At 35.2% G+C, this 26,283-nt stretch overlaps 4 protein-coding genes across 6 annotated transcripts in view; all 4 read right to left on the bottom strand.

Moving 5' to 3' along the window:
• Positions 1 to 1,419: 1,419 nt before the first annotated feature.
• LOC143752142 (uncharacterized) lies at positions 1,420 to 5,198 on the bottom strand. The gene is made up of 4 exons (XM_077245177.1): positions 4,756 to 5,198; positions 4,208 to 4,318; positions 2,735 to 2,836; positions 1,420 to 1,880 (listed from the first exon to the last, which is right to left on the bottom strand). Exons 1-4 carry the CDS (start codon positions 4,948 to 4,950, stop codon positions 1,794 to 1,796), a joined length of 495 nt encoding a protein of 164 aa, XP_077101292.1. The 5' UTR covers positions 4,951 to 5,198; the 3' UTR covers positions 1,420 to 1,793.
• Positions 5,199 to 5,417: 219 nt separating this feature from the next.
• Positions 5,418 to 9,572, bottom strand: LOC143752141 (uncharacterized). Its single transcript, XM_077245176.1, has 4 exons — positions 9,246 to 9,572; positions 8,169 to 8,279; positions 7,839 to 7,940; positions 5,418 to 6,779 (listed from the first exon to the last, which is right to left on the bottom strand). The coding sequence occupies exons 1-4, from the start codon at positions 9,444 to 9,446 to the stop codon at positions 6,696 to 6,698; spliced, it is 498 nt and encodes a 165-aa protein (XP_077101291.1). The 5' UTR covers positions 9,447 to 9,572; the 3' UTR covers positions 5,418 to 6,695.
• Positions 9,573 to 10,320: 748 nt separating this feature from the next.
• On the bottom strand, positions 10,321 to 12,695 carry LOC143752145 (uncharacterized). Its single transcript, XM_077245181.1, has 4 exons — positions 12,412 to 12,695; positions 11,973 to 12,083; positions 10,975 to 11,070; positions 10,321 to 10,778 (listed from the first exon to the last, which is right to left on the bottom strand). The coding sequence occupies exons 1-4, from the start codon at positions 12,682 to 12,684 to the stop codon at positions 10,692 to 10,694; spliced, it is 567 nt and encodes a 188-aa protein (XP_077101296.1). The 5' UTR covers positions 12,685 to 12,695; the 3' UTR covers positions 10,321 to 10,691.
• Positions 12,696 to 13,504: 809 nt separating this feature from the next.
• Positions 13,505 to 26,283, bottom strand: part of slc4a2b (solute carrier family 4 member 2b) — a 57,078-nt gene continuing 44,299 nt past the window's right edge. For all 3 annotated transcript variants that reach the window (XM_077245179.1, XM_077245180.1, XM_077245178.1), the window contains 16 exons: positions 24,465 to 24,645; positions 23,428 to 23,563; positions 22,786 to 22,984; positions 22,131 to 22,236; positions 21,683 to 21,867; positions 21,314 to 21,530; positions 20,528 to 20,734; positions 20,006 to 20,154; positions 19,449 to 19,643; positions 19,135 to 19,368; positions 18,934 to 19,023; positions 18,000 to 18,166; positions 17,504 to 17,757; positions 16,522 to 16,691; positions 16,274 to 16,447; positions 13,505 to 15,759 (listed from right to left, as the gene is read on the bottom strand). In XM_077245179.1, coding sequence (XP_077101294.1) covers positions 15,679 to 15,759; positions 16,274 to 16,447; positions 16,522 to 16,691; positions 17,504 to 17,757; positions 18,000 to 18,166; positions 18,934 to 19,023; positions 19,135 to 19,368; positions 19,449 to 19,643; positions 20,006 to 20,154; positions 20,528 to 20,734; positions 21,314 to 21,530; positions 21,683 to 21,867; positions 22,131 to 22,236; positions 22,786 to 22,984; positions 23,428 to 23,563; positions 24,465 to 24,645 — 2,745 coding nt within the window. In that variant the 3' untranslated portion in view covers positions 13,505 to 15,678. The remainder of the gene's footprint in view (positions 15,760 to 16,273; positions 16,448 to 16,521; positions 16,692 to 17,503; positions 17,758 to 17,999; positions 18,167 to 18,933; positions 19,024 to 19,134; positions 19,369 to 19,448; positions 19,644 to 20,005; positions 20,155 to 20,527; positions 20,735 to 21,313; positions 21,531 to 21,682; positions 21,868 to 22,130; positions 22,237 to 22,785; positions 22,985 to 23,427; positions 23,564 to 24,464; positions 24,646 to 26,283) is intronic.

The following is a 26,283-nucleotide window of genomic DNA, read 5'->3' on the forward strand; positions in this document are numbered from 1 at the left end:
CTCATTAATAATGTTACACAGGTTAGCAGAAAGGTGCTGTCCAGGGTTCTGATCCACTGCTGAATGTTATTTCTGATTACTTTGGCTGTGTTTAATTCGTTGCTATGTTACATTTCCTTATATAAATCGATGGAAACACCAAATTTCCTAAATGTGCACAAGATGCACTTATATAATCAAACCTAGTTTCTAAACAGGCATCTAGAGCACAGAATGACCCTAAAGAGAGACAAAACCTGCATGATGCCAGAACATCGTTACAAAAGAGCAACAGTTCAGCCAAGGGCTAAGCAAATGCCTACTAAAAATTGCACTTGTTATTGTTACATTTCATAAATGATGATCTGAATTGTCAAAGTACTTTAGGGTCAAAACAGTCTCCACTCATTAACATTACTGGAGTGCTGGAAGCATGGTTTGTGTCTGAATAAAGCTATAATTTGATACTGGCTTTAATTGTAGTTGCTATAACAGTGAGTGCATTCAAAAAAAATGTTTTTTTTGCTTTATTTGAGAAAACATTTGAGCTACGTACTTTTACCCTCAAACACTGTAGTTGTAGCTGAGACTAAAGAGTTTGGTTAGTGTTTTCGACATGTCGAGAAGACGCTGTTTTCTGCGTTGCGTATAAGCAAATCCACTTTGCTGCACTTCCAAAGGATGAGGACTCAGGCTTGAATTGATATATTAAAACCGACGCCATCATTACTGTTCATATCACTGTGTATTAAGTGCTGAGGGAGATCCACAGCTGAAATTCAGATATGCTATTAGTTGATTCGTCCAACACACACTGTAAGCAGTCGACCAATCACAACAGAGTGGGCCATCTGACTAATCGGAGCAGAGTAAACCAATCACAACAAAGTGGGCCATCTGACCAATCAGAGCAGAGACTCTCAGAAAGGAGGGGGGTTTAGAGTTACTGAACCATTTCAGACACTGTGAGAAAAAAAGGTGATGGTGCAATGTATATTATGAGAAAATTAAATAATATTTTGACCTAGGATGCATGTAAACCTATTGAAACAGATCTCCAAAAAAAATCAGGAACCTTTAAAATAGCATAGGAGCACTTTAAGAATTCTGATGGTGTTTAATGCATGAAAGAAACTAAACAAATGGCATCATTCATACGATTGACGACAAGTGTACAATATCCGCCGCACTAATTTTAGATGCAGTGAAGAATGTTGTCTATTTCTCATTACATTTAACAGTGCAAAGTTATGACGATACCTATTACTGAAAACGTAAAAATTATTAACAGAATGTGATATTAAAGTGTGATAGGCTAGTATGTTTAGTCCTCAAAAGAAACCATTAATGCCACAAGAGTGGAAGATCCATTTTCAGAAAAGTCCACACAAAAACATTTACTTTGAAATATGTTGCCTCAAAACAATCATTAGCCATGTATGACTCAAAAATATTTCTTTATTTGAAATAGAGCATAAAATACACCATTTTTAATTTTACCACAAATTACCTTGTGGTCACTGTGAATATTAAATGAATGAAAAAAATAAATCAACCCAAACACAGTCTTATGTAATCCTGTAATAAAATCATAATCAAAACGTATACTATTTAAGAATTTTTATGTTTTTTTATGATTAAATAAACATATTTTCCACTGACACAGAAAAGTGAAGAATGTTGTCTATTTCTCATTATGATAGGCAGTGCAAAGTTGCTCTGTAGTGTGACTGATGCCGATAACTGAATTTGTGGGTTATTATTAAAATGAATAACAAAATGTGATATTAAAGATATGTGATATGTTTCCTCCTCTAAGGCTTCCTCGCTGCCAGGAGAGATGGAGATCCATTAGAGTAGCTCACTTTTGTGCAGTGTTCAACTCTCGTATTCAACAATTCCTGAAATGAGAATAACAATTCATTTTCAATGATTTCAAGAGTTTGAAAAGTAATTAAATATAATAAAATACACACATCATCACACAATTGTATTTATCATTTCAGTAGTTTTATTATAATACTCTATGAAAGCACAGAACACAGAGTGAAATCAGGGCACAAAAATAAACAGTACATTTTTGTATTTTCTCTTTTTGAAATGATAATAGTGAATCTGATTTTATTTTCAGTGAACAAAGGTTTGAGGACTGATTTCCTGAAAATTGCATTACAAGGTTATTTTAGTATCAGATATACTAAAATGTATTTATTTATTTATTATTACAGTACACTGAGATTTAAAAATATATATATTTTGAATTAGTTTATTTTTTCACTTAAAGGTGCTGTATGTAATTACTAAATGAAAATGAGAAATGTTGCTTTGGCAACTAGCAGAAATTAAATAAATTTAAGGGGTTTTTATATTTTATTTTATTTCAGTTAACTTAATGAGAACCTTATTTGTGGTTTTGGTTAACTAAATAACCCTGCGTTGCATAATGCAATTTCTTTGAAAATGGGATCTTTCTCTGTTTCATCAAATGTGCCTGATTTCAGTTTCTATTCTTTGCTGTCATTGTAATATAACAAAACTTTCCTGAAATCATAAAAAATCAATAAAAATTAAAACTAAGAAACCAAAAAGCTTGTCTTATTTTTTGTTTAAGATAAAAAAAAGCTCTTGTTCAAAAGTTCACTGATGTGAAAAACACCCCAACATGATTGGTATCGAGTCCAACAGTTCACAACCTGTTTACAGTGTTGATTTTGGAATAAATGGCAGTAGGTGACGTGTTTGTGGGATGAATGACCTGTGTGAGCTGCGGTTTGTAAACACAGTGCACGTAAGGCTTCGGTTCACTCTGGATCTCTCCACCGAAGGTCTTATAGCAGATCCCACAGTCAATCAGAGGCTAACAGACAAATGAGAAATAAACATATGATCAATCATATTCTTGCCAACACAGTTGAAGCTCAATTTAAGGCTGTTGAGATGGGTTCAAATTAGAAACAACTTGAGTAGAAATAATTTCACATGTGCATTCCCAGCTAACAGGGAACATTCCCACTAACTTTCCATAACGTTTTGTAAAGATTAGGCCTATGTACAAGATAAAACATTCTTTAAAGGTATGCTATGTAAAGGTATGCCTTTTTTTGTTTGTTTTTTTGGTCTTACCCTGATGATTCACTGGTAAGCCTATTATAGATTATAAGTCATTTTAGACCTGTTGGGATGGTTTTCGTGGGAAATCGCGTGCAAACGTCACTCGCCGGTGCGTTTCTTGTCATATCCGTAAACCTAGGAAAGGTGCTCCGGCTCCTTTGACGCGTGTCTGATGTTTGAGTGACAGAGGTCAGTGTCATTTTTTTTTACAGTCTAGACTCTATGGTCACAACCATAGACTGTAACAACGAGCGAGACAGATTGACATAGAGCACGATAATTCTGAGACCTCCGGAGAACAACAACCGAACAGAGGAGAGTGTTCTGGCAAAAAGAAAACGCGAAAGAGCTCGTAATAAATCAAGAATCAACACTTGGCTTTTCGGAGATGGTGAGACATGAGGGATTTGAAATGTTGTAAAAGCGAAGATGGCGTTTTTATTTCTCAACTGGTGAGTAAAGAATTTTATTTAAGAGATACATTGCTTTAGAGTGGCGATAGTAGTCAAAGAGGTTTTCTTTCTTTTATTGCAAAATATTCTGTATGCTTACTCAAAAATAAAAAAAACACTAAATAAAAAAAAAAAGATAAATTGCCATGTGTAGGCTAGCTCTAACAGAGTTAATCTATTCTATTGTGAAGGGTCATATTCATCCGCACAGTCACTCAGAGCCAAAGCACAACCAAAACAATATTCTTCCGCAAAATGCATGACGTTTTTTTTGTTGTTGTTTTTTTACCGCTAGTGCCAAAAGTTATATTATGTAGCCTACCTATGTATTATGTACCGGTAAGGTTAAATAACATTTATAGATGTTGAGAGAAAATGCTATTAGATCAATCAATTTTGGAACATCCTTATAATGTTATTTATACTGGATGAATGTTCTCAGAATGTCCTTATGATGCTATTGATATTTGCTGTTATTATAAGTATCATCATAAGAAAATTGGACATTTTAAAGTTTTAGAAACATTGCAAATCTCTGTTCACACAATGTTTTTAGAACATAAATTTGTTAGCTGGGTTTTACCTTGACATCATGAATTTTTAAAGGAGAAATATAAACCTATATAATCAAGTGAAGTGCATTTCAAGTTATGAAAAAGACTTACTCTGTCATTTCTGAAAGCACATTTAGTCGGGTTTGCATTTGCAGTTCCTTTAGGGCATTTGGTGGCTTTGAGGTAGAAGTGATGGTAGATATAACTCACTCCAAACCCACCCTAGAATAAACCGGTTATTGAACATTATAACGTCAGTGTACATCAAAACTCAGCATTTGTTTGTTTTTTAAATCACAGTTCTGTTAATCCCTTGTGTTAATGTTTCTGTGACTCAGACTTGAACATCTCCGACTCCAAGTAATAATTACCTTAATAATGTAAAAAAAAAAAGCCATTTGAATAGCTAAACAACTTTTATAAGTAATATAAAAATAAATGATTTAAAGATATGCAAAGGTAAGTTATAGAATGCTTCACATTGTAAAGTGTTGTCTTTTAATGACACTAAAACATACTGATTAATGCAAAAAATTAAACCTTTACTTGAAGCGGATATGTATGAGGCATTTAAAGGTATATTGATTGAAATGCATTTGTAATGCCTTATAATTCACTTAATAGTCATTTGTATGTTCTTTTCAAGTGAAGATACTTACATCAATGTCAGATTTGTCCAAACTCTTGAAGAAAAGAAAAACGTTCCTGATTGTCTGGTGTGAGTTGATTTGTTCCACAGCCAGTTCAACACCTTTCCTGTAATTACTTGGAAGTTTGCGGAGATCCTCCTGCGCCTCCGACGCGTCCAGAAAAACTCCAGCGCTGGCCAGGACGAGGAGCAGAAACACAGCCATCTTTACACAATCCAGAAAATCCCTCAGACTGGCTTCTCTTTAGGTTATACAGAGTTATGTACCGCAAAAATTCAGAAGAATGTAAACACTAAGAGTTGTGTTGTTTAATCCCAGTACACGAGGGAGTGAGAGACGAGAGGGAGAGATTGTGCAATGATGGGATGTTTTTGTGGGGTGAGTCCTCTTCCTTTGTCTTTGTGTGTGTTTTTGCTTTCACATACAGAGGGAATGAATGTGAAATCCAGTCTGAGCGAGCGGACTGCCATCCAGTGGACAACAGACACTAAAAACTAGGATTTTGGTTTAATCGGAGAGAATATTACATGTAGGTCACCTTTTTTGTTTTTGTTTTAAACAAACTGCTATCATCATGAGTTTCATGACAATTCTAATCTAAATACAAGTCAGTGAACTGTAAACAGAATAAAAGGGGAAACAATGGTCTTAAGAAGAGATTTCACTTGATATGTTTGTTCATTATATTTATTTAAGAAATCCAGTGAACATTCTTTAGCTTTCATTTGTAGGTGTACATTTTTATTATTTTGGAAAAAAACAACAACCCCAAAACAAAAACCATAATTAGCAATGTAAAGCTAAAAAAAAAATGTATTAAGAAAAATGTTAAGAAAATAGTAATTTTCAATGGTAATGCATCCATAAAGGTGTCAATAATACATTAGTTAACTATAAGCAATATTGACATATAACATTCATTAACCTTTGTTGATGTTAGGTAATAAAAATATATTTTCATGTTCATTGTTTGTTCATGTTAATTCACTGTGCAAGTTAACAGATAAAACTTGTAATATATTAGTAAGTTGAAATTAAAGTTAACTACGATTAATTAAGTATTGTTTATTATTAGTTCATGTTAAAGGTGCACTATGTAACGTTTGGCCTTCTAGCTGTTGAAAAACAAAACTGCATGCATTTTGTAGAAGAACATTGTTTCGGCTGTGCTTTGGCTCTGCATGACTGTGCGGATGAATATGACCCTTCACCATGAACTCTGTTAGAGAGCTACATATGGACATTTATCTGTTCAATAAAATACTTTACTCACCAGTTGAGTAATAAAAACGCAATCTTCGTGTCACTTTTACAATATTTCAAATCCATCAGTTCTCACCACCTCCAAAAAGCCAAGCCAATGTTAATTCTGGTTTCATTACGAACTGTTGCGTTTTCTTTTTGCCAGCAGACTCTCCTCTATTCGGCGTACGAGTACATAGTGTACCTTTAACTAATGTAGTTAGTTTTACAATAAGGTTTTGTTAGTGTTACCTTTTTTTACCCTATTAAAATACTGAATAATGTAAAAAAGCTGGTATGTCTAATGCATATAAAGGTGTGTGTATATATCAATGTATTTGTAATGCCTTATTTACTTTATAGTAATGTATATGTTCTTTACTTGTAACCAACACATTTGAAAATTTACCTTTAAAGACTATATGATCATGTCTTATAATGCAAGATGTATCCATTTATAAGTATGCAATTTAAAATGTGTTCGTGTATCACCGTGAAAACCTAATATTAAGAAAAGTTAGGGTCACAGTGATGATTGCTTGTGATAATTAAAGTGGTAAAATGTTACATTTACTCTCACTTCAGTTCTTTTGAAGCAAATTTGCATGAAGAAAGAGCTGGTGTGGCACTAAGGACCAGTCAGAAAACAGTTAAGATCATTGACACGGTGTTCTTCAAACCCTGCACATCCGAGCGTCTCCAGCGGTTCATGTTTTGACGGCCAGCAGGGTGGGGGATCCGCTACTGTAACCCATCTTATTACAGTGATCTAGTCTCTCTTTCTGCATGTCCTTGGGTTCAAAACAATTAAATAGTGTTAGTTCATGATGAACATAGATCATGCAACACACAGCAAAGATCATTTCATTATCGGCTCTTGCATACTTATATTTAGAATAAAAGCAAAATTACAATCTTACTGTTCAATATGCAATACCTAAAGTCTTTTTATATGAAATATCAAGGCCAATAAGTCTTAGAAAAAAAGGTTTGATGGGTTTTTTTAAAGAACTAGGGTTCTTGCCTCAATTTTTATGCCAAAAAGGTTCTATATAAGGAGAAATGCCTTAAATGTTTGCATAATACTGTCATGTTTAATGGGTTACTATACATTTTTTTCTAGTGATAAATTGTTTACGAGATGTTTAATTCATAAAGATTGATTAAAATTAAAAATGAATTGAAACAAATGTAATGAATTAAAACTAAATCCATAAAATGATCCCACAATAGGAACCCCTGCACTCTTAAAAATAAAGGTTTCAAATGTTCCAAACCATGCAATTCCACGGAAGAACCGTCTTTTTTTGGTTCCCCAGAGAACCTTTCAGTCAAAAGTTCTTCTCAGTGTGAAGAACATTTTAATAACCTAAAGAACCCTTTGTGGAATGGAAAGATTCCATGGATGTTAAATGTTCTTCATGGAATCAAAATCAATAAAGAACCTTTATTTTGAAGTGTGTAAAGCCAGGTGATTATTATAAAAGGCCTGAGAGAACTATGTTGAATCTTTTCTTATAAGAGTATGTGCAATGTTTACCAGATGGAATGCATTTTAATATCAGTGGTCAGGTCTGTATTACTTGAGCAATGATATACAGAGATTATGAAGCATATAAGCCAATTCTGCACATACAAACTCCAACAAACACGTTTGCTAGGTTTTGTCGGATCAGTGTGTTACCCCTGTCGGCGTTAGTCTGGGTTTGTTTGCACCTGACTGAACATGTACAATCTGTGTCTGTTGGGGCAGTGCGAACATGAGTTAGTTTTCATAAAATTCTAAATCCAAACGGCCAACTTGTTTGTTGGTGTTTGTCTGTGCGGTGTGAATTGGCCTTTTGACACACCTCGGTGAGAGCAGGTTTATGCACACAGTTCACATATGGTTTGGGTTCTGCCTCAATCTCTCCAGCGTAGGTCTTATAGCAGATGGCACAGTCAATCAGAGGCTGTAGGGATTAATAAACATACGTTTAATTGTATTCCACATTGAGAAATGATTTCCATCATAAGGTACAATAACATGCTTTTATTGAAATGCGTGTATGTTATTTAAATATAACCGCAGTTGTTTGTGCAATGTTAAAGCCTCAAGCTCTGTTCATGAATTATACAGGTATGTGCCGAGGCGGAGCAAATCATTTTCTGTTATTTTACACGATGTAAACCTCGCTTACCCGATCATTCCTGAACGCACACGTGGTTGTATCAGCGTTCTCAGTTCCCCTTCGGCATTTTGTGGCTTTCAGATAAAAGTTATGGTAGATGTATGTGACATCAAACCCTGCCTACAGAGATATTCATCCAGTTAGCAGAACACACATCAGGGTTATTATTGTTAACTAAATCTAAAACCATATAATAATAATAATAATAACATTTCCATTACTTGAAATAAACATCCACTGAAATAAAATTTAGTTCAAGTGTAAGTACTAAAATAACTAAAACTAAAATTAAGAACTATAGCAATATTTAAAAAAATGCAAAAACACAACAAAATTACAAAAACTTTAAAATTAAAAATTAACAGAAATATAGTAATAAAATTAACAGCAAATACAAAAACAAAATTTGATTCAAAATATTAAAAAATTATTATAGTATATTATGATACTAAAATAACACTGACAGGCTGAAATAAATTGATGAAAAAGATTTTGTAAAACTTTGTCTACATACAATTTTATACACGTTGATTATTAAATATTTTAGAAATTGTAAATTATATATGTTAAATTGTACAAAATATTTTGTAAATAATAAAAATTAATATGTTAAGTCAATAAAGAAATGTTCATTTAAAATGTATTATGTATTTACAAATTTTGCAAATATTACACATTTAAAAACATTATTCTATATTTAAATATATCAATATTTATTATTTACAAATTTTGTGAATATTCCAAAAATATATATTTAAAATAGATCAAATGCAACAAGAAAAAATTAAAGAAAATGCTCATGTAAACTTACAATATCAGATAAATTGGGGTGTTTTTTGCATCCAACCCCACACGTCCATTTCCCAGCACTATCATGGTTATGAAGTTGTACATTAAAACTATACATTAGGCATTTCCACTTTATGTGCTCTTCTGGAAGCACATTAATTGTACTTTACATACTAAAAAATTTTAGCTTAGACTTTTTGACCTAAAAAAACAATTAGTATGACGTGACGTCATGCCGAGTTACATCTTGGAAAAGGCAATTAGTGAAAGAAACAAAGAGAGAAAGTCTTACAGTACCTCAATTTGCGACTTCTGAATGGTTTTTAAGAAGAGAAAATGCTGCTGGACGCCTTCGTGAGCATTGATATTTTGCAAAGCGAGCTCCACGCCTTTCTTGTAGAAGTCTGGGAGTTTGCTGAAGGAGCTTTGCGCCTCGGCGGAGGTCAGGAAGACTCCAGCGAGAAACATTAGAGCAAACGGCAGCAGAGCCATCTTCATCCAGTCTGAGCAACACCTCCTGCTGCACTCGCTGAAAAACACACTCGTTCCAGGAAGTCTGCCTTGGGGTTTTTTTTTTTTTTTTTTGGTGGCGTTGTTGGGTAACACGGTGTAAAATGGCTGAGGTGAGGTAAATCACGAGTTGGCAATTGGCATGGCCTGTTCATTTGCAAACGATGTTTAGTTTCTGGTATAAAACGACAAATAATAATAAAAACAAACATGCATAAACAAACTTAGTCTTAAATTCGCTGACATATATTTTTTCGCATGTTCAAAACCGAAACGAAAGGGTCCGAATTCACACTGAAATGTGCTGCTTTATGATCAGATTTACTGTTTACTCTGATTTAATATCAGATTTAATAACTCTGATATAGTCACCATCAAATAGAAATTTGACAATTCTTTTTTACATTTTTTTATGGAATATTGCAGTATTTATTAAAAATTATTTATCCGTAACTCATGTGATCGACAAAGCAAACCACAGCCATCCAATCAATTCCCCATGGATAAAAGTCTCGCCCTACATTTTTTTTTTCTGGTTCAGAAGCAGACAGTTCTTTTACTGTCTATGTTCATATATGAACCTTGTTTCCGCCACTAAATAAAACAAATTTGAAAGATAATTGCGACTTTATATCTCACAATTCTGACTTTGTCCTCGCAATTGCGAGTTAAAAAGTCAGAATTGTGAGATATTAACTCGTAATTCTGAGAAAAAATACAAAAAAGTACAACATGCTGTGATTGAAACACGTTCTGATATACTGAGTTAATTAGAGTCATTAGTGCTTAAAAAACAAAAACAGACACAATATGCATTATGACGTTATAATCGTAAATAATCACAGGAATACTGAAACATGTATTATTTTGTAAAGTATTTTATTGCACTGACAAACTAAATCACTTTATTGGAAGTGTAATCTACACTAATATTATTTATTTATTATGACAGTCATTAATATTTCAAATAGGTTAAACGAGTTTTAGGAAACTCTTTGTTGTGCGCAAAAAAATCTGGCGCAGAACAAACATGGAATGTTCTTATGCAACAAACATCCCGTATTGATTTACTGTAGAAAATGTGACAAACAGTGTAATGCTCTCTTTAATGTTTCTCTTTAGTGCCTGACAATCAGATGAACCATGATGCAAGAGTTGATTTGGAACAGAGCAGACATGCTAAAACATGCTGTGTTTCAGATTCCTTCACATCAGATGTCAGATGAAGCTCCTCTAGGATCCAGTGTATGCCACAGGAGTCGGGGTCAAACTGCCAAAACCCGCCTGGTAACAGCCAATCTCTCGCTCTCTCTTGCTTTCCTTGTGTTCAAACAATCAGACAAAGGGTCACTCACTTCTACACACAAGTTTTGTACATCCTGGAGTTCTATTGCATTAAATACGTTGGGAAAAACATTTGTAAAGATGGACATTATTTTAGCATTAATGATAAAATCAAGTGTATTTTCAGCTAATTAAATGAATCATTAAAAATGAAGAACAGAAGAGGGAATACCTTTGAGAGCACTTGTCGATACATGCAGTTTAAATAAGGTTTTCCATCAATTTCTCCAGCAGAGACCTTGTAGCAGATCACACAGTCAATGAGAGGCTGGAGGAATATGGAAATTGGATCAGTAAGTTTAATCTGCATTTCATTTTGAGTGCTGTGGTGTAACTAAATATATACTGCATACAGGCTTGTAAGTATATTGTCTGTATAAAAGCAAAAAAAAAAAAAAAAAAAAAAAGATTTCCGCTACAATATTGCTGAAAAGTTTGGGTTCAGTAATTATTATTTTTTTTAAAGAAAATTTATACTTTTATGCTGCAAGGATGCATTAAATTGATCAAATGTGACAGTAAAGACATTTATAATTTTACAAAAGAGTTCTATTAGTTCAAATGCTGTTATTTTGAACTTTATATTCAAATAATCCTGAAAAAAACAATTCCACAAAAATATTAAGTTTTTAATTCCACAAAAATATTAACTGTTTTCAACATTGATAATAATAAGAAATATTTCTTGAGCAGGAAATCATTCTAATATGCTGATTTGCTGCTCAAGAAACAGTTAATTTTTTTGTGTATTTTTTTTTAGGATTCTTTGCAAAGAATTATTGCAGTCATAACAGGAATAAAATATATTTTAAAATATATTAAGATAGAAAAGTTATTTTAAACTGTAATTTATCACAATATTGGTGTTTTTACCCCTTGTTGAATAGAATATATCAACCTTAGTGAGCAAAAGAGACTTTTCAAAAACATCTTACTGATCCCAAACTTTTGAATGGTAGTGTATATATCTATTATAAATTGGAGATTGCAACATGCAAGAAAATACAGATGGTTAATTAAAGCACCCCTTATTTAGATTTAATAAGTGTTTGGAAAATGTCATTTACTCTGACATACAAATGAAAAACAGCAGATTTTCATAATATGACCATCTATGGGTTTCTAAAATGCGTATGTGCTTTAAATGAACACAATACAAGTCACACTTACCCGATCATTCCTGAACGCACACGTGGTTGTATCAGTGTTCTCAGTTCCTCTTCGGCATGTTGTGGCTTTCAGATAAAAGTTATGGTAGATGTAGGTGACACCAAACCCTGCCTACAGGGAGATGATTTATTCATCCACAGTAAATGAACAGACAGACATTTCCACCAACTCTAAATTTAGCAACTCAATTCTGTCCTCTTTTTTTTTTTCTTTTTTTTTTTTTTGGGTCTCCAGAGATTTTGATATTCGATTTCTGACCTAAAAATAACTTGGCATCAAGAGTGTTTAGAATATCTGACCTGCTCCTCAGGATGCGTGACGCACATGCCATTTAATTTGGGTTATAATATAGCTTAAACTACTACCAAATCATGCAGGTAGTTTCAGAACATCTTTTCCCTGAACAGGATAAAAAGCAGAAAGAGAAGAACGCAGTTACCTCAATTTCCGCCTGATGAATAGCTTTAAAGAAGAGAAAATGGTGTTTGATGGTGTGACGGGCATTGATCTGATGTAAAGCCAGCTCCACTCCTTTCTTGTAGATATCTGAGAGCTGTTGTGCGTCATTCGGTGAGACTCCAGCAGTGAGCAGCACGACCAACAGAAGCAGAGCCATCTTTAACACGGTCTGAACTTCAACTCCTCCTGCAAATGTCTGCTTGCCCAAAAAAAAAAAGCAGGTTAAACATTCTCTAAAACAGTCACTGTTCATGTGGAGCCCTGGCATGATGCCTAGAAGTCAGGGACTAAATGATGAGAAGAACATTGGCACAATTATGAATTGCTTTGAAATTCAGCTGTAGTAATGAGGATTTGTTTGTCGTTACCGCACACACTAGAACCAGAATATAAGTCTAATTAATTCAATTCAATTTGCACATTGCTCAACTAGTCATTTTGGGCCATGGCAGAAAAATTAATAGACTCGTATCTGCCAAATGATAGCTGTGTGTGTGTGTATATAGTATATATATATAATGTTGAGTTTTTAGCTTTTTTGTTGCTCAAATGACATTTCTATAAGCATATTTAAATGTTTTAAAATGTAATTTATTCCTGTGATCAAAGCTCAAATTTAAGCATCATTACTCCAGTGTCACATGATCCTTCAGAAATCATTCTAATATGCTGATTTGCTGCTCAATAAACATTTATTATTACTTTAGATTTTGTGGAAACTGTGATTTTCTTCTTCTTCAGGATTCTCTGATGAATATACAGTTGAAAAGAACAGCATTTATTGGAAATAAGAAATATTTTGTAAGATTAGAATTGTATTCACTGATTCACTTCAGGTCAATTCTATTGCATCCTTGCGGAATGACATATGAATTTCTTTCAAGAACATATCTTACTGACCCCAAACTTTAGTAAAAAAAACGTCTTTTTTTTGCAGTACTGTTTGTTTGGTCACTTGCACTTTTTTCCTTAAGTTCCACTTCCAGTGGAAAAATAAATAGAAAATGTGAACCAAAGCAATTTGAAACACTGAAATATAAATACAAAAACACACAAAAAATATGAATAGCCAATTTAAATAGAAAAATCAACTTTATTTGCAATATCTGGAATTTATTGTAAATATTGCATTATGTACAGTGGAACATTTAAAAATCAAATATTCAACAAATCAAAACGCATTAAAAAAAGATGTTCACAGATGGTAAATGACCCTCACTTCCCTTTGCCATACTTTTGTAACAAATATCACCAGACTTTAAAATGGCCACAATGTTCCAACATGATCCTTCATGATTAAATCTTCATGAACCCCGTAAAGTGTCGATAATAAATACCATCTACAAACAAGTGCTGCAGAGAATCCACACAGTACAGATCCAGTAGCAGAACAAAACCTATATTCACACAGAACCTCAAAGTGCTGCTCTACCATCTGACTTCCCAGAGTTCTGCGGGCCTAAACGTGTCTAGACGCAGTCGCTGAACACGGGCAGAGGGAATGTCGAAGATCAACAACGGTGACAAAGTACAACGTGCTGAAGGTCCTGATTCACTAAACAATGACACAGACAACATTTTATAAAAATATTCTCAAATCAATCGCATGTACGCTACAATTCCTAGTCGAATAAAAATAACCTCTACACAATTTCATTTCAAGATTCATTTCAGTCATTAGTTAATATTAGTCATACATAAGCTAATGCAATATAAAACTTACATAATAAGTTCCTATAATTAAAAGATCCTAACATACATCTGATTCTGGAATGTAAATAGCGCTCAAATGAGCTAAAGCACTTGTTTTGTAGCATGTTTAAAGCACAACGGTGTGATCATATCCGGGAATTAAAGAACGCCAGAACATTCCAAATAAATGTGTACCAAAATAACAAACATAACACATGCTTAACTGAATCATTTAACCGTAACCAAATAATTAAATGTTTTAATTTCATTCCCGATGGTATGTGCGCACAAAATATTGTGAAAGTGTACGTGCAGTAGTTGAATCTTATTAGTTCAGATTTACCATCTAACTGACTGTAGGGATCCAAAAAGTGAAGCAGTGTGATATTAGTGAATGATGGGGAAAAATTAGTGATATTATTCAGGAATTCTGTGGCAAAATCCCTCATGAACTGACACAAATAATACGGTTCCCCTGTTAAACGCATAAATAATTAGTGATCAAAATCTATACTGTGTATATGCTGAGAACTGGTGTTGAAAAGAACAGGCTTCTGTTTTAGTGTTAATTCAACATTGTATGTGGAAAGACTTTAAAAATGTGGTAGAAAATTACAATTCATCAGGTGTGCATTTCCCCAAAGCATTGTTAGCCAAATATGGACACAAGTTCAATTGAAATGTGTTGGCAACGATGGAACTTGCGACTATAAATGGCTTATCAGGTCAACGTTTAGTTCTTACAAACGAACCATTATAAACTGAATGCTACAATTTTGGGATCATCTGTAGGGACGCTCCTGTTCTTTTTCTTAAAATGGGTTTTAGGGCCCCAAACTAGGTCACTAGTGAATGCATCTGGGATTCACTAAAACTAATCTGGAAACCGCTAAAGATCACCAAAATTGACACCAAATTCATCCTCTAAAACAGAGTTCACTCGCTCTGATCGCATTTGCTCCATGTAACAGTCAATATATACTACAACTGCACATATAGAGTTTTTGTGAGAGTGTGACTTTCATGCATTATAAAAGAGAAAACAAGTGTTTAGAAATAGAAAAAAAAGGTGTGACTGGACAGCAACAATGGAAAAAAAATGTCAGTTGTGATTGTGTTGGGTCATAAATCTCAACACTAAAAAAAAGAAGTCAGTTAAACTGTTAAAAGCACAGACATACATATTATATAAGATGAAATGGGCCTTGGCAATCTTCCTTGATCATGAATATATACTACAAACTACATAAAATATTGCATGGGCCCTGAATGGTGCTGGGAATGTCCAGTTAACCCCATACAATACATTCGTTTTCCTCATAGGCGACATACGCTTGGTAAAGGCTAAACGATGTGATAGCAGCTCAAACCCTCTAATACAAGTGAAATGATTCTCTGGAAATGCCAGATTTCACATAATATTCTCTCCTCTACAGCATGTCAAGACTCACAAGACTGCGATTTGGTTTGTCAAAGTTTAAAAAGCAACTGTCCTATTGGCCAATAGCCTGACTGACAGGAAGACATGTGAGAGACGGACAGCTGTGGTCGTGGCTCAGACTGGCATGTGCATCTCTGTGTATTCGTCGTGTCCCTCCTTCTCGTCAAAAGTGGGCTCTGCATCATCAGCGTCCAACTGGAGAGAAGAAAAGTACAAAAAAAATAGATTTTGAAACATGAATTTGAAAATGACCTACTTTCTTAATGGCTTTTTGTGCATGAACCATCTGTTCACATTATTCCATAGGGAAAAAATAATGCTCCGTCTCCAAGACGTCAACGAGTCCTCAAATAAAAAATAAAAAATGTAGGAATTAAAATGGGTTGTGAACACCATTTCAAATGGAGGGTTTTATTAGTGCTGTTCATTGATTCGAGTAATTTTTTTGACATTTGGGTTAAAAGTGTTTTAATTATACAATATATGGTGTAAAAACGTCTGAGTGCTGCCCTCTTCAGGTTGAACGGTGGCTACTGCAGTTGAATTTTCCTATTGGATGTTGTGGTACTGAGCGACGAAAGCAGGCACCAGCTTACAGAGAGATGCGGGTTTTTTTTTTTTTAACAAATATTACTGACCACAAACTTTGAACAATAGTGTATCCCTAAGAAGCAAGCAAAAATGTCTTTGTGTGTGCAAAGACCCTTACACACTGCATTTCCCGGGCGCTAAAGATGCGTGACAGAAGAAACATCTTGACAGGGACGGTCATGATGAGAACGAACGGGAAAGCCAGCGACGCCACGGTGGACATGACCGCCCAGAGGACAGCGAGACACACCACCTGTATCGCTGTGTACAGATGCATACGCAGGGTCCGCACCTGAGGAACAGGGATTTAGTCAAGATATGCAGTACAAAAGATTTCTTTAACAAAAACCAGCTTGGGGTCCAGACCTTGCGCACGTAGGTGTGGTCAGGGTGGTATTTTGGGGGCATCAGCAGGAGCAGGATCCGTTCTGTTAGCTGGATGCCATTCAGTGACATCACACCCATGTACAGGAAGATGCCAAACAGCACAGCGATTGGGATTTGACGGAGCAGATCACCGATTACTATTGAGAGACCTACAGCCAACAAAATTTGCAGAACGATTACATTTACAGGCCTTTTCTTCATTTAACTCATGTAAATACATACAATAGTCATTTACACAGAGTTATTGTGCATGTAATAAAATATTATGCATCTTAAAACAACAAGATACTATGCGTTACCTTGATTGTACCATGGGTAAAGGGTGTTTTTACCCATTTAAATTGTGTTAAAAAAAAAAAAATCACTGTAATGCTCGGAGTCAGGTTGCATATTGTTTTTCTAAAACGGTGGCAATGATAAAATACAAACATTTTCACTATATAATTACATTTACCTGTTTGATGATGAGAAAAATCAATAAAAATGTATTCAAACTATCCATATCGGTAGCACTTTATTTCGATGGTCCACTTTAGACATTCTACTAACTATAAGTAACTTTGCAACTACATGTCAACTAGCAGTCATTAGAGTATTAGCAGACTGTCTGCTTACACTTTATTTTGATGCAAAGTTACTTCTAGTCAGTAGAATGTCTTTTCAAGTACTGTACATATTCTTCCATTAACTATAACATTAACTATACTTATTCCATTAACCCTAACCTTAACAGTCTAGTAATACTCTAATGTGAGAGTTAGTTGACATTATTTGAAAAGCTACTTACATTATACGAAATAGTGTAAGCCCAGTGTAACCCACTTACCACTTTATCTGACAATTCACTATTCATCAAGATTGTATTAATCGTTAATGAGATTTATTGATCTTATCAGTAGTTTGTGTTAATCAGGTTGCAATAAAATTGATAATGTTTGGAATTGTCACTGTTGAAACACACCTACAAGTATCGCCACTAGTAACCCGGTCACCCTCTGCTCCTTGACCTCCTGGATTCGAGGTTTGTCTCCTGGGGCGACGGCTTTGCTCATCACAGTGAGGGCGTTGGCATGGGTTACGGATCGCACGGTGGCCGCGGCCATCCACGGCAGGCCGAACAGAGCGCTGGTGCCGCCCAGAGTCACGATGATCAACAGGTCCAGATGGAAACCAGAACCCTTGACCAGCATTCGCTCTTTCTTACTGACTATCAGCCTAGAAGAAGAGAGCGTCTTTAATACTGCCATGATTTAAACGTGGAAAAATACAGCAGCATTGCAGGTACATTACAGCTGCAGCTTTATTACAAATTAAAAACCTATAAATAAACAAAAACATGAAACACCACATTTTGTGATGAAAAAAAAAGTGAAAAGATTTTTTCTAGCACAAAAAATACATTGCTTCAAATATTTTTTGAGCTCTATAAACATAATTATACATGGCAAGGGACTCACGTGGTGATTTGCGTCTCCATAAAGATGAGGATGAAGACGAGCAGAGCGGGAAGGATACTGGCAAACATCATCCAGATGGGGAACTGCCCATCACTGCCCAGAGGATTGACTATCCAACCACGCTTATCAGGACTCGTCACTGAAAAACCTCGCGGGACACTGAGTTTCTGAAGGGTGGAGCGTTCATAAGGTTAAAAATAAGTGAATAACAATAAAAAACATGATTATTAATTATTTATAATTTACAGAGCCCCTAAAGGAACATAGTGATGCAGAAAAAATAAATATTAGATGGAGAAAAAATTATTTGTCAAAGCTTTCAGGTTCTCTCCCAAATGTTTTGCGTTCCCCCGAAAACCTTGGTGTTCGGTCGCAGAACCTTTTGAGAGCGAACGCAAAGATTCTCGGGGGAACGCAAAAGCATCGACTTTTCTCCCATCTAATTTTTTTTTCCACCACCATGGAAACCACTTTAGGGGCTCTGTAGTAATTTGTTATTTAGAACATGTAAAAAAATAAAATGAAATAATAATGAATAGAATAATAATGAAAAAAGTATTCATAAAATAATAATAATAGACAATGAAGACAAAAAAAATATGGTTGGAGCATTAAAATGCATATATAAATTAATGAAAATAAATAAAAATATGAATAATTAAAAAGAATAGATAAAATAAAGTATATATATATATATATATATATATATATACACACACACTGTATATATATGTGTGTACTCGTATTTATTGTATTTTTATTTCTTTATTTCTAATTTTCCTCTTCAGTAGCACAAATAGTGCAAGTTTATGCAACCAAGCTTAATATTTAGGGTCCCTAGCCTGAAATGAGCAATAGTAATAGTGTTGCTTGACTTAGCAAGCACTATTAATAACTTCAAATCATCAGCTAATTGCTAACTGTCCATGGTCACCTGTGAGTACGTGTCTTGAATGCTGTAGTCTACCAGAACCATGATGAGGATGGCAATAGGAACTCCAAAATCTCCAATAACTCTTCTCAACTGTAAAAAATTAGACGACTTTTAGACAGAAGACGACAAATTTCAACCACATTTTTCTTTGCAATGTGTTAATCCCTCAACGCTGGGTCAGTTGATCAGACGGCCTCTTACCCTGCCAGGGAAGAAGGCACTGTTTTTGAACTTGCGCAGGTAGAAGGCGATGAAGAAGGTCCCAGACATGAGCACAAAGGACAGCAGAGCAGTGTTAGGTTCACCGACCACCTTCAGCGTCTCCGGCGTACTGCTGTTCGCCACTAATGGACTTAAAGTGCTGGAGTTGTACATTGAATCATTCACATCAACCACCATAGCAGAGCAGCGTCTCAGAGGATGTTCCTGGAATATCTGTGGGATACATCAGCAGTCAAGAGGACTTCATGATTATATATGCAGACAAAACACAATCAAAAGACCATTCAAACTACCTTGATCAGTTTTGAGAAGGTCTCGTAGATGAAAATGAGAGAGATGAGGAATGAGAAGATCTCCTGAGTGAAACGCGAGACAAATCGAACCAGGAAGCTGCCTTCAAATGCCACCATCAACACCACGATGATGATGAGCCAAAAACCGATCCAAACACGACCTGTCAGGTACTCCATATTATTGCCCTTACAGAACTGGAGAAGAAGACGACAGAGTGTTTAGTTTAGGGTGAACTTAAACTGAATTAAATAAACACTGAATAATACTATTACTTTCTGTAGAGCTGCTTTGCAGTTGAACTGATTTTGCTTCATAACTAATGAACTTTGCAACATTCACACAAATAGTGCAGGTTATTGCAACAAATTTCATTATTTATGGTCCCTAACCTCAAATATGAATAAAAGTAATACTAATGCTAGCTTGACTTGGTTTGAAATCATTTCCTAACTGATCCATTGTCATCTGTGAGTATGTGTCTTGACATTATTTTTTTAAACGTGACCTTTTACAGCAGGTGTCGTATCTGGTTTAAGGAACAGCATTATAAACTCACAGAGAAGAAAGCTTCTTCAAACACCAGGATTGGTCCAGAGAAGCCCATCACCAGAAGAGGCTGGGCTCCGAGCAGACAGAAAAACACACCCTGAACACATGTGGCCACTATCAGCTCTGACACGCCAATGAGCCCTTCAGTCTTCTCACCTGTACACATAAAACGGAGTCACGAATTATTGAACATCGATGTCAGACACATATGCCGGCTGGAGTTCAGGGCATCACAGTTAAAATGCTTATTAGAATCAGAGCCACTAGATAGCGTTTATCATGAAGAACCTTTTGTTAAATAACTGGTCACTTACTGGTTACTTAATTTAAGTCAGTTCTAGATTAAATTTATTAACTAAATAAATTTTCCTTTAAAACAATGTCTGAAACTTACCATCTTAAAAAATTCTGCACAACAGTAACTGATCACAGGCATTTAAAATTATTCTTTTTGATGCATTTAAGATCTTATCAATACATTTCTCTCAGGAATCACACAGATGAAATGGAGAACAATAGCATAACTGACCCAGAAGGCCTCCAAACGTGATGGCAGGAGAAAGAGCAGCAAAATAGATAAAGATGACAGCAGCCATGCACTGGGGGTTCAGCGCATCCTTGAAGTCACTGATGTACTTTGGGTAACGGCGCTGGGCGTCACGGATCATTCCACCAAATAGCCGGCCTGTGCGTCGTAAAGGGTCGTCTTCTGGTTTAAAGGGTGCCAGCAAGGCCTCTGGTTTACACAAAGAGAGAAGTTGTGATACTATTAATAAATATAAATTATTTTAAAAAAATTAATTAAAAAACAATTCTATATAAAATTAAAAAACGAAAACAATGAAAGCACAAAACAAGCACAAAAAACCCAGAAAAGCAATAAGGTAAAAAACACAAAAAAGGTTTTACAAATTAGACAATAAAAAAGGCAAAATAAAACCAAACGCTCTAATAAAAATCAAACAAATCAAAAAAGAAAACAAATATAAACAAACAAAAGCTCTACATAAAATAAAAAACCTAAACAATGAAAGCACAAAAAAAGTCATAAGGTAAAAAAAACCCACTGAAAACAAAGTGTCAACATCAAACGGAGAAAACAAAATAATAAAAGAAAAAATAGATAAACGCACTAAAAAAAAAAGCAAACAAAAATATAAAAAAATTAATAAAAACAAGCACAAAAAAACAAAACAATAACACAAATAAATAAAAAAACACACAGAACAAATTAATAAAAAGACTAAATAAACCAAAACCAAAGCTTAACTGGAACTAGTCAACCCAGACTGAATCTACCCCGGCAGATGCAGACCTTTGTCTTCGAGGCTCTTGGGCTCTTTGGACAGCATGGCCCCCTCCTGCTCCTCTCTCTTGCGGTGCATCTCTCTTTGGAAGTGAGCGACGGAGCGCAGGAGCTCTTCTCCGCCCAGCTCTGATGGAGGGAGCACGATACTGCAGTCCAGGAAGCCGTTGATGGCGCTGAGCAGGTCCTGGCGATCATCTGCCAGATATGCAGCTTCATGAAATTGCTGGAGAGACATCAGATCAAGTTAACACTGGAAACAGGCATTATAGCCAGAATTGTTTGCAACAATGCATGTTTATGATCTTGTGGGTTGGTGAGCTGCCATTTTGTTATTCGTAGTCAATTGCATGCTAGACCGAGAACAGTCTTCCTCACCTTGTCGGACATGAGTGTGGAAATGGAACGTCCGATCTGGTGGTAGTCCATGTTGGTGCTGGGAGGACCAAGCAGCACAAAGAGAAACCGAACAGGAACTGATACTTCCAGCACTGAGTCCAGTTCTACAGCCTCCTGCAGTCGAACAAATGCCATGGTGGGCTGCTCGAGGAAGTCCACACTGCCTGAGGGAGCAATACATTTCATTTCCTGTTGTTTTGTTAAATTAGCTGATTGTGTTAGCTCTACGATAGTCATGTTAGTTCCTGATACATTTCGTTAATTCGGAATTCATCATTATTAGCAGCCGGTTCAAATGGGATAAACTGAAAATAATATTTTTCCAAATTCCATATAATCTAGATTCTAAAATGATTTAGGACTGGTTCCAATGTAGAAATTCGACGGGATTCCAATAGGGTTTTTTAACAAGAGAACAATTGCTTACCAACAAGTACGACGGTGGCTTCAGCATTTTCAGGAATTTTCTCCAGAAGCTTAAGTTCATGTTTGGACTTGGATTTGTGCATGCCTATAGGTGGAGCTGAATCTTTCTGCAAATAATGAAACATAAGACGAATCAGAAAGAAACTAATCTTGTGGACTCAAAAAATATTTTGTTCAGCAGCGACGGAAATTTTCAAAAGAAAATTTCACATTTGATGTCACGGTTCTTTATTTTACAGAACATGCAGTTGCGTGTACTTACCTAAGAAAGTACTGGTTAATATAAGGTAACTACATGGGTTAAGTTTAGGTTTAGGGGTAGGTTCAGGTTAGTACATAGTTATTACCCAGTTATTGTATTTACTATAATAAGTACATAGTACATGGGGAACAGGACTGTACAATAAAGTTCTACCAACGTCACAAAAACACATTCAATCGTTAGACAAGAAGCAAAAACATGATTGGTGAAGAAATGTCATTTTTAACCCTTAAATTAATGACTGAATGAATGAACGAATGAATGAATAATGAATGAAAACGAGGCCTAGGAACTTTAAGATAAAAAAGTGTGGGCTATTATCTGTAAATGGATACAGACTGCCCTCCTCTTCAACTAAAAACATTATCTAATTGAGACACTTCAATCCAATTACCTCGTTCTTCTCTATGTCAATATGAAGAGTGCTGTCTTGACTGGCCCTTGAGGAGCCCATGAGTGGCTCTGTGACGGAGGGTTCGGGGACGGACAGGTGGTTATTGCTGCTCTGGTGATGGGTGATCAGGGAGCCCAGGCTGGCAGCCGAGATGTTCCTGGGGAACGGGGAGCTGTGCTCTTTCTCATCGCTTGGGTGACTAAGGGAGGGAGAGCAAGGGAGCCAGCGGGTAAGAGACACTAGAAGAGACTGCGAAGGGTCATGTGTGGATCTATATATGGATGGTTGGTGTTATGGCGAACAGAAACCATTAAATTAAAAAAATCATATGTGGGATAAAAGAAATTCAAATGGAAAACCAACATCCTTCTGTCATTTCTTACACCATGTCTACACCAGATGTTAGCGTGGCAATATGACAAAAGCAAGTAAAACCAATTATAATCAGTGATGCGGTCTACACTGGATGTGGCGCGAGATGACCTGAATCCCGACAGTTAACTGATGCCCCGTTCTATTTCTGACATAGAGCCGGCACAACTTCTGATACGAAGAACAAATAGATTTGCAATGGTTGCTTTGTCACGCCTGGAGTAGACATGGTGTTGGATATTGCTTATTGTACGAACATCTGAGATCTACCTGTGCTTGAGTAAGAGAGCGCGGAGGACATTGGCTCTGTCCTCAGCTTTGATCTGGTCTGAGATGATCATCTGTTCCACCACCTGATGGGAGATACCAGGTAGCGTCTTCTGGTCCAAGTCCAAAAGCACAGCTCCTAATGGGAGGAATCAAAAATAAGGCCATTTTATTTTCATGACAAAATCAATGCAATTATATATATATATAATATATATATATACTTTTTTTATATACACACATATAAATTTAAATATATACACACATATTAAGGACAAACGCATATATACACATTTATATATAACATACTACTCACATAAATCATATATACTGTATATATATATATATATATATATATATATATATATATATATATATATACACACACACACACACACACACGTATATATACACAGTATTTACTTTCACACACAAACATATATAAATTTAAGCATTTTATATATATATATATATACACACACACACACTGTATGTATGTATGTATGTGTATATATATATATATATATATATGCTTGTGTGTTAATGTTTTTACATATAATAATATTTTAGTATACACATACATGAGCAATTATTAATCTACATTCATGTTTATGAATATACAGCTAACTTTTTTTGTTCACAATGAATAAACAATTAACATTGTACTTAGGTGGTAGATACATAATATGCATGTTTTATTTCTTTTTTTAAATTACAATTGTATATATAATAATGTATAAGCGATGTGTAGATTTCAGATTTTGGGACTAAATTATATTTGATCCATAATCCACATTATTGCTCAGTTTTCTGAAGTACATTTAAATAGTAAAATTCATTTTTAACAGAAATATTCCTTGAAGTCTCACTTAGTAAATTAATTATATATAAAAAAAGTTAGTTTAAAACCATAGTATACTGTAGCAAATCACACTGTAAGATTGGTTATGTAATCAATTTTGATATTATAATATAAAATGTTCCAGCTAACCTAACATTTGCCTAAACAGAGTTTTCTGGAGGTCTGAGCAGGTTCTCACCATGAGAGATGGTTTTCCTCAGCTCCAGCAGACTACGGAATGACAGCGAGGCGACGTGTGGTTTCCCCCAGCGGTCCGTTTCCTCCTCCACGTCCTCTTCAAACTTGATCCAGCGGGCGGTTTCTCTCCACTGCATCTCCTGGTTTTTATCGATGATCAACTCATTCAGCTCCACAAACACCTGAGGACAAAGAACATGCAATAAATGAGTGTGAGATCATGCAATTAAACCACCATCTGAATCTGATGCAAACTCCTAAAACACAAATTCATTAAGGGCTTTTCTTTAGAGGAATTTAAGTAGTTAAAGCAACAGACATCAATAAAACGGTACTAGTTAAGCATTTCAACCCAAGAAGCTTGTACTTCAACTCAAGTTAACATTGGTTTGCTCAGCCCAAAATGTGATAGCATACACCAATCGATGCATCCAGCATGTGCATGTACACCAACACACCATTCCCTGACCTTCTGGTGTTGAGCAAGCCGCCTGGAAAAGTCTAAAAGGACCATGCTGTTTCGTCCAGACAGAATAGCGTCAGAGCACGACTGGGCAACGAGACGTCAGGCAGCGGTGTGAACACTGGTGTTGTTTAGAAGTAAGAGGGTCCATAAGTACACTCATTTACCCTAATACGTAGCTGGTTTACCTGTCTAGAGGGGATTCTGAGGGCTTTAATAAAACATGACTGACTCTGAAGGCTTGCGGTGTCCAGTTACTCAAGCTGATCTTTTCTTTATTCTTAGGTGTGTGAAAGGGAAGAAGTTCATTCATTTTTAATCAGGTTCTGCCCCCTAAAATCCTCCTTTTATTTGTTGTGAAGGACAGCGGGCTTGTCAGAACTAATTGGAAATGCAGTGAGTGAATCTAAATCTGGGAAAAAGGGCTAAACGCGCTGAAAGAACTCATCAGGACTTTGTGAAGGCATCTGTAGAGACATCCGAAACCTAGCTAGTCTTGCGCATTACAACAACTTTGTCCTAAAATCGCAGCCAGAGGGAATGGTGTTTTAACAGAACTTTTAGCTTAAGCTTAAACAAGCGTTTATGTCGACTAAATAGAGACCACATTTCAATAGTGACCAAGAGACCACATTTCAATAGTGACCAGGATTCCCAAAGTGTTTGATAAATCCATAACCATGACTTTTCAATGATACTTCTGGTTGTTCATGATTACTGGATAAGGATTTATTTAATTAAGGAGATTTTTTTATATAATACTACTACTACTATTACTACTAATAATAATAATAATAATAATAATAATAATGGCTGATATATTAAAGCAGATTAATTATGGATTATTTCCTTCAGCTGAGACACTTCAGATGCACACTGTTCAACCATGATGGTTTCGAATTGCTTGAAAAATTATTGAAATCATTTCAAAAAAGGAAAAAATAGTCAAGTGCAACATGTGCAGCACGAGTCTGTCATATAAGCTACATAAAATTATAATGAGAACATTATGTTTGTGTGCTTGGGACATGGCATTTAATGGTGAGACTTTTGTTTTTGTAATCAGGTTCTCAAAAATTATATAAAAATTGGAATTTAGAATTATCGGTTATCAGCTTTCAAATATAAATAATTATCGGCCCAAATTTTCATATCGATGCATCCCTATTGTTATTATATAAAAATAAAACAATATTTTTAAAAATAAATTTTAAATAATTAATTTCAATAATTTCAATAAATTCCTTTCTTTTACTTTAAACAAACACATTTTATAATTTTGCAAAGCAGAAACAGAAAGTTGGATGTTAACTATAGAAATTTCCATGATTTTCCAAATTTGTATTAATAGACTTTT

The sequence above is a fragment of the Siphateles boraxobius genome, unplaced genomic scaffold (genome assembly GCF_051911475.1).
Source record: "Siphateles boraxobius isolate OS27281-9 unplaced genomic scaffold, OSU_SipBor_1 26, whole genome shotgun sequence".
Taxonomy (NCBI): Eukaryota; Metazoa; Chordata; class Actinopteri; order Cypriniformes; family Leuciscidae; genus Siphateles; species Siphateles boraxobius.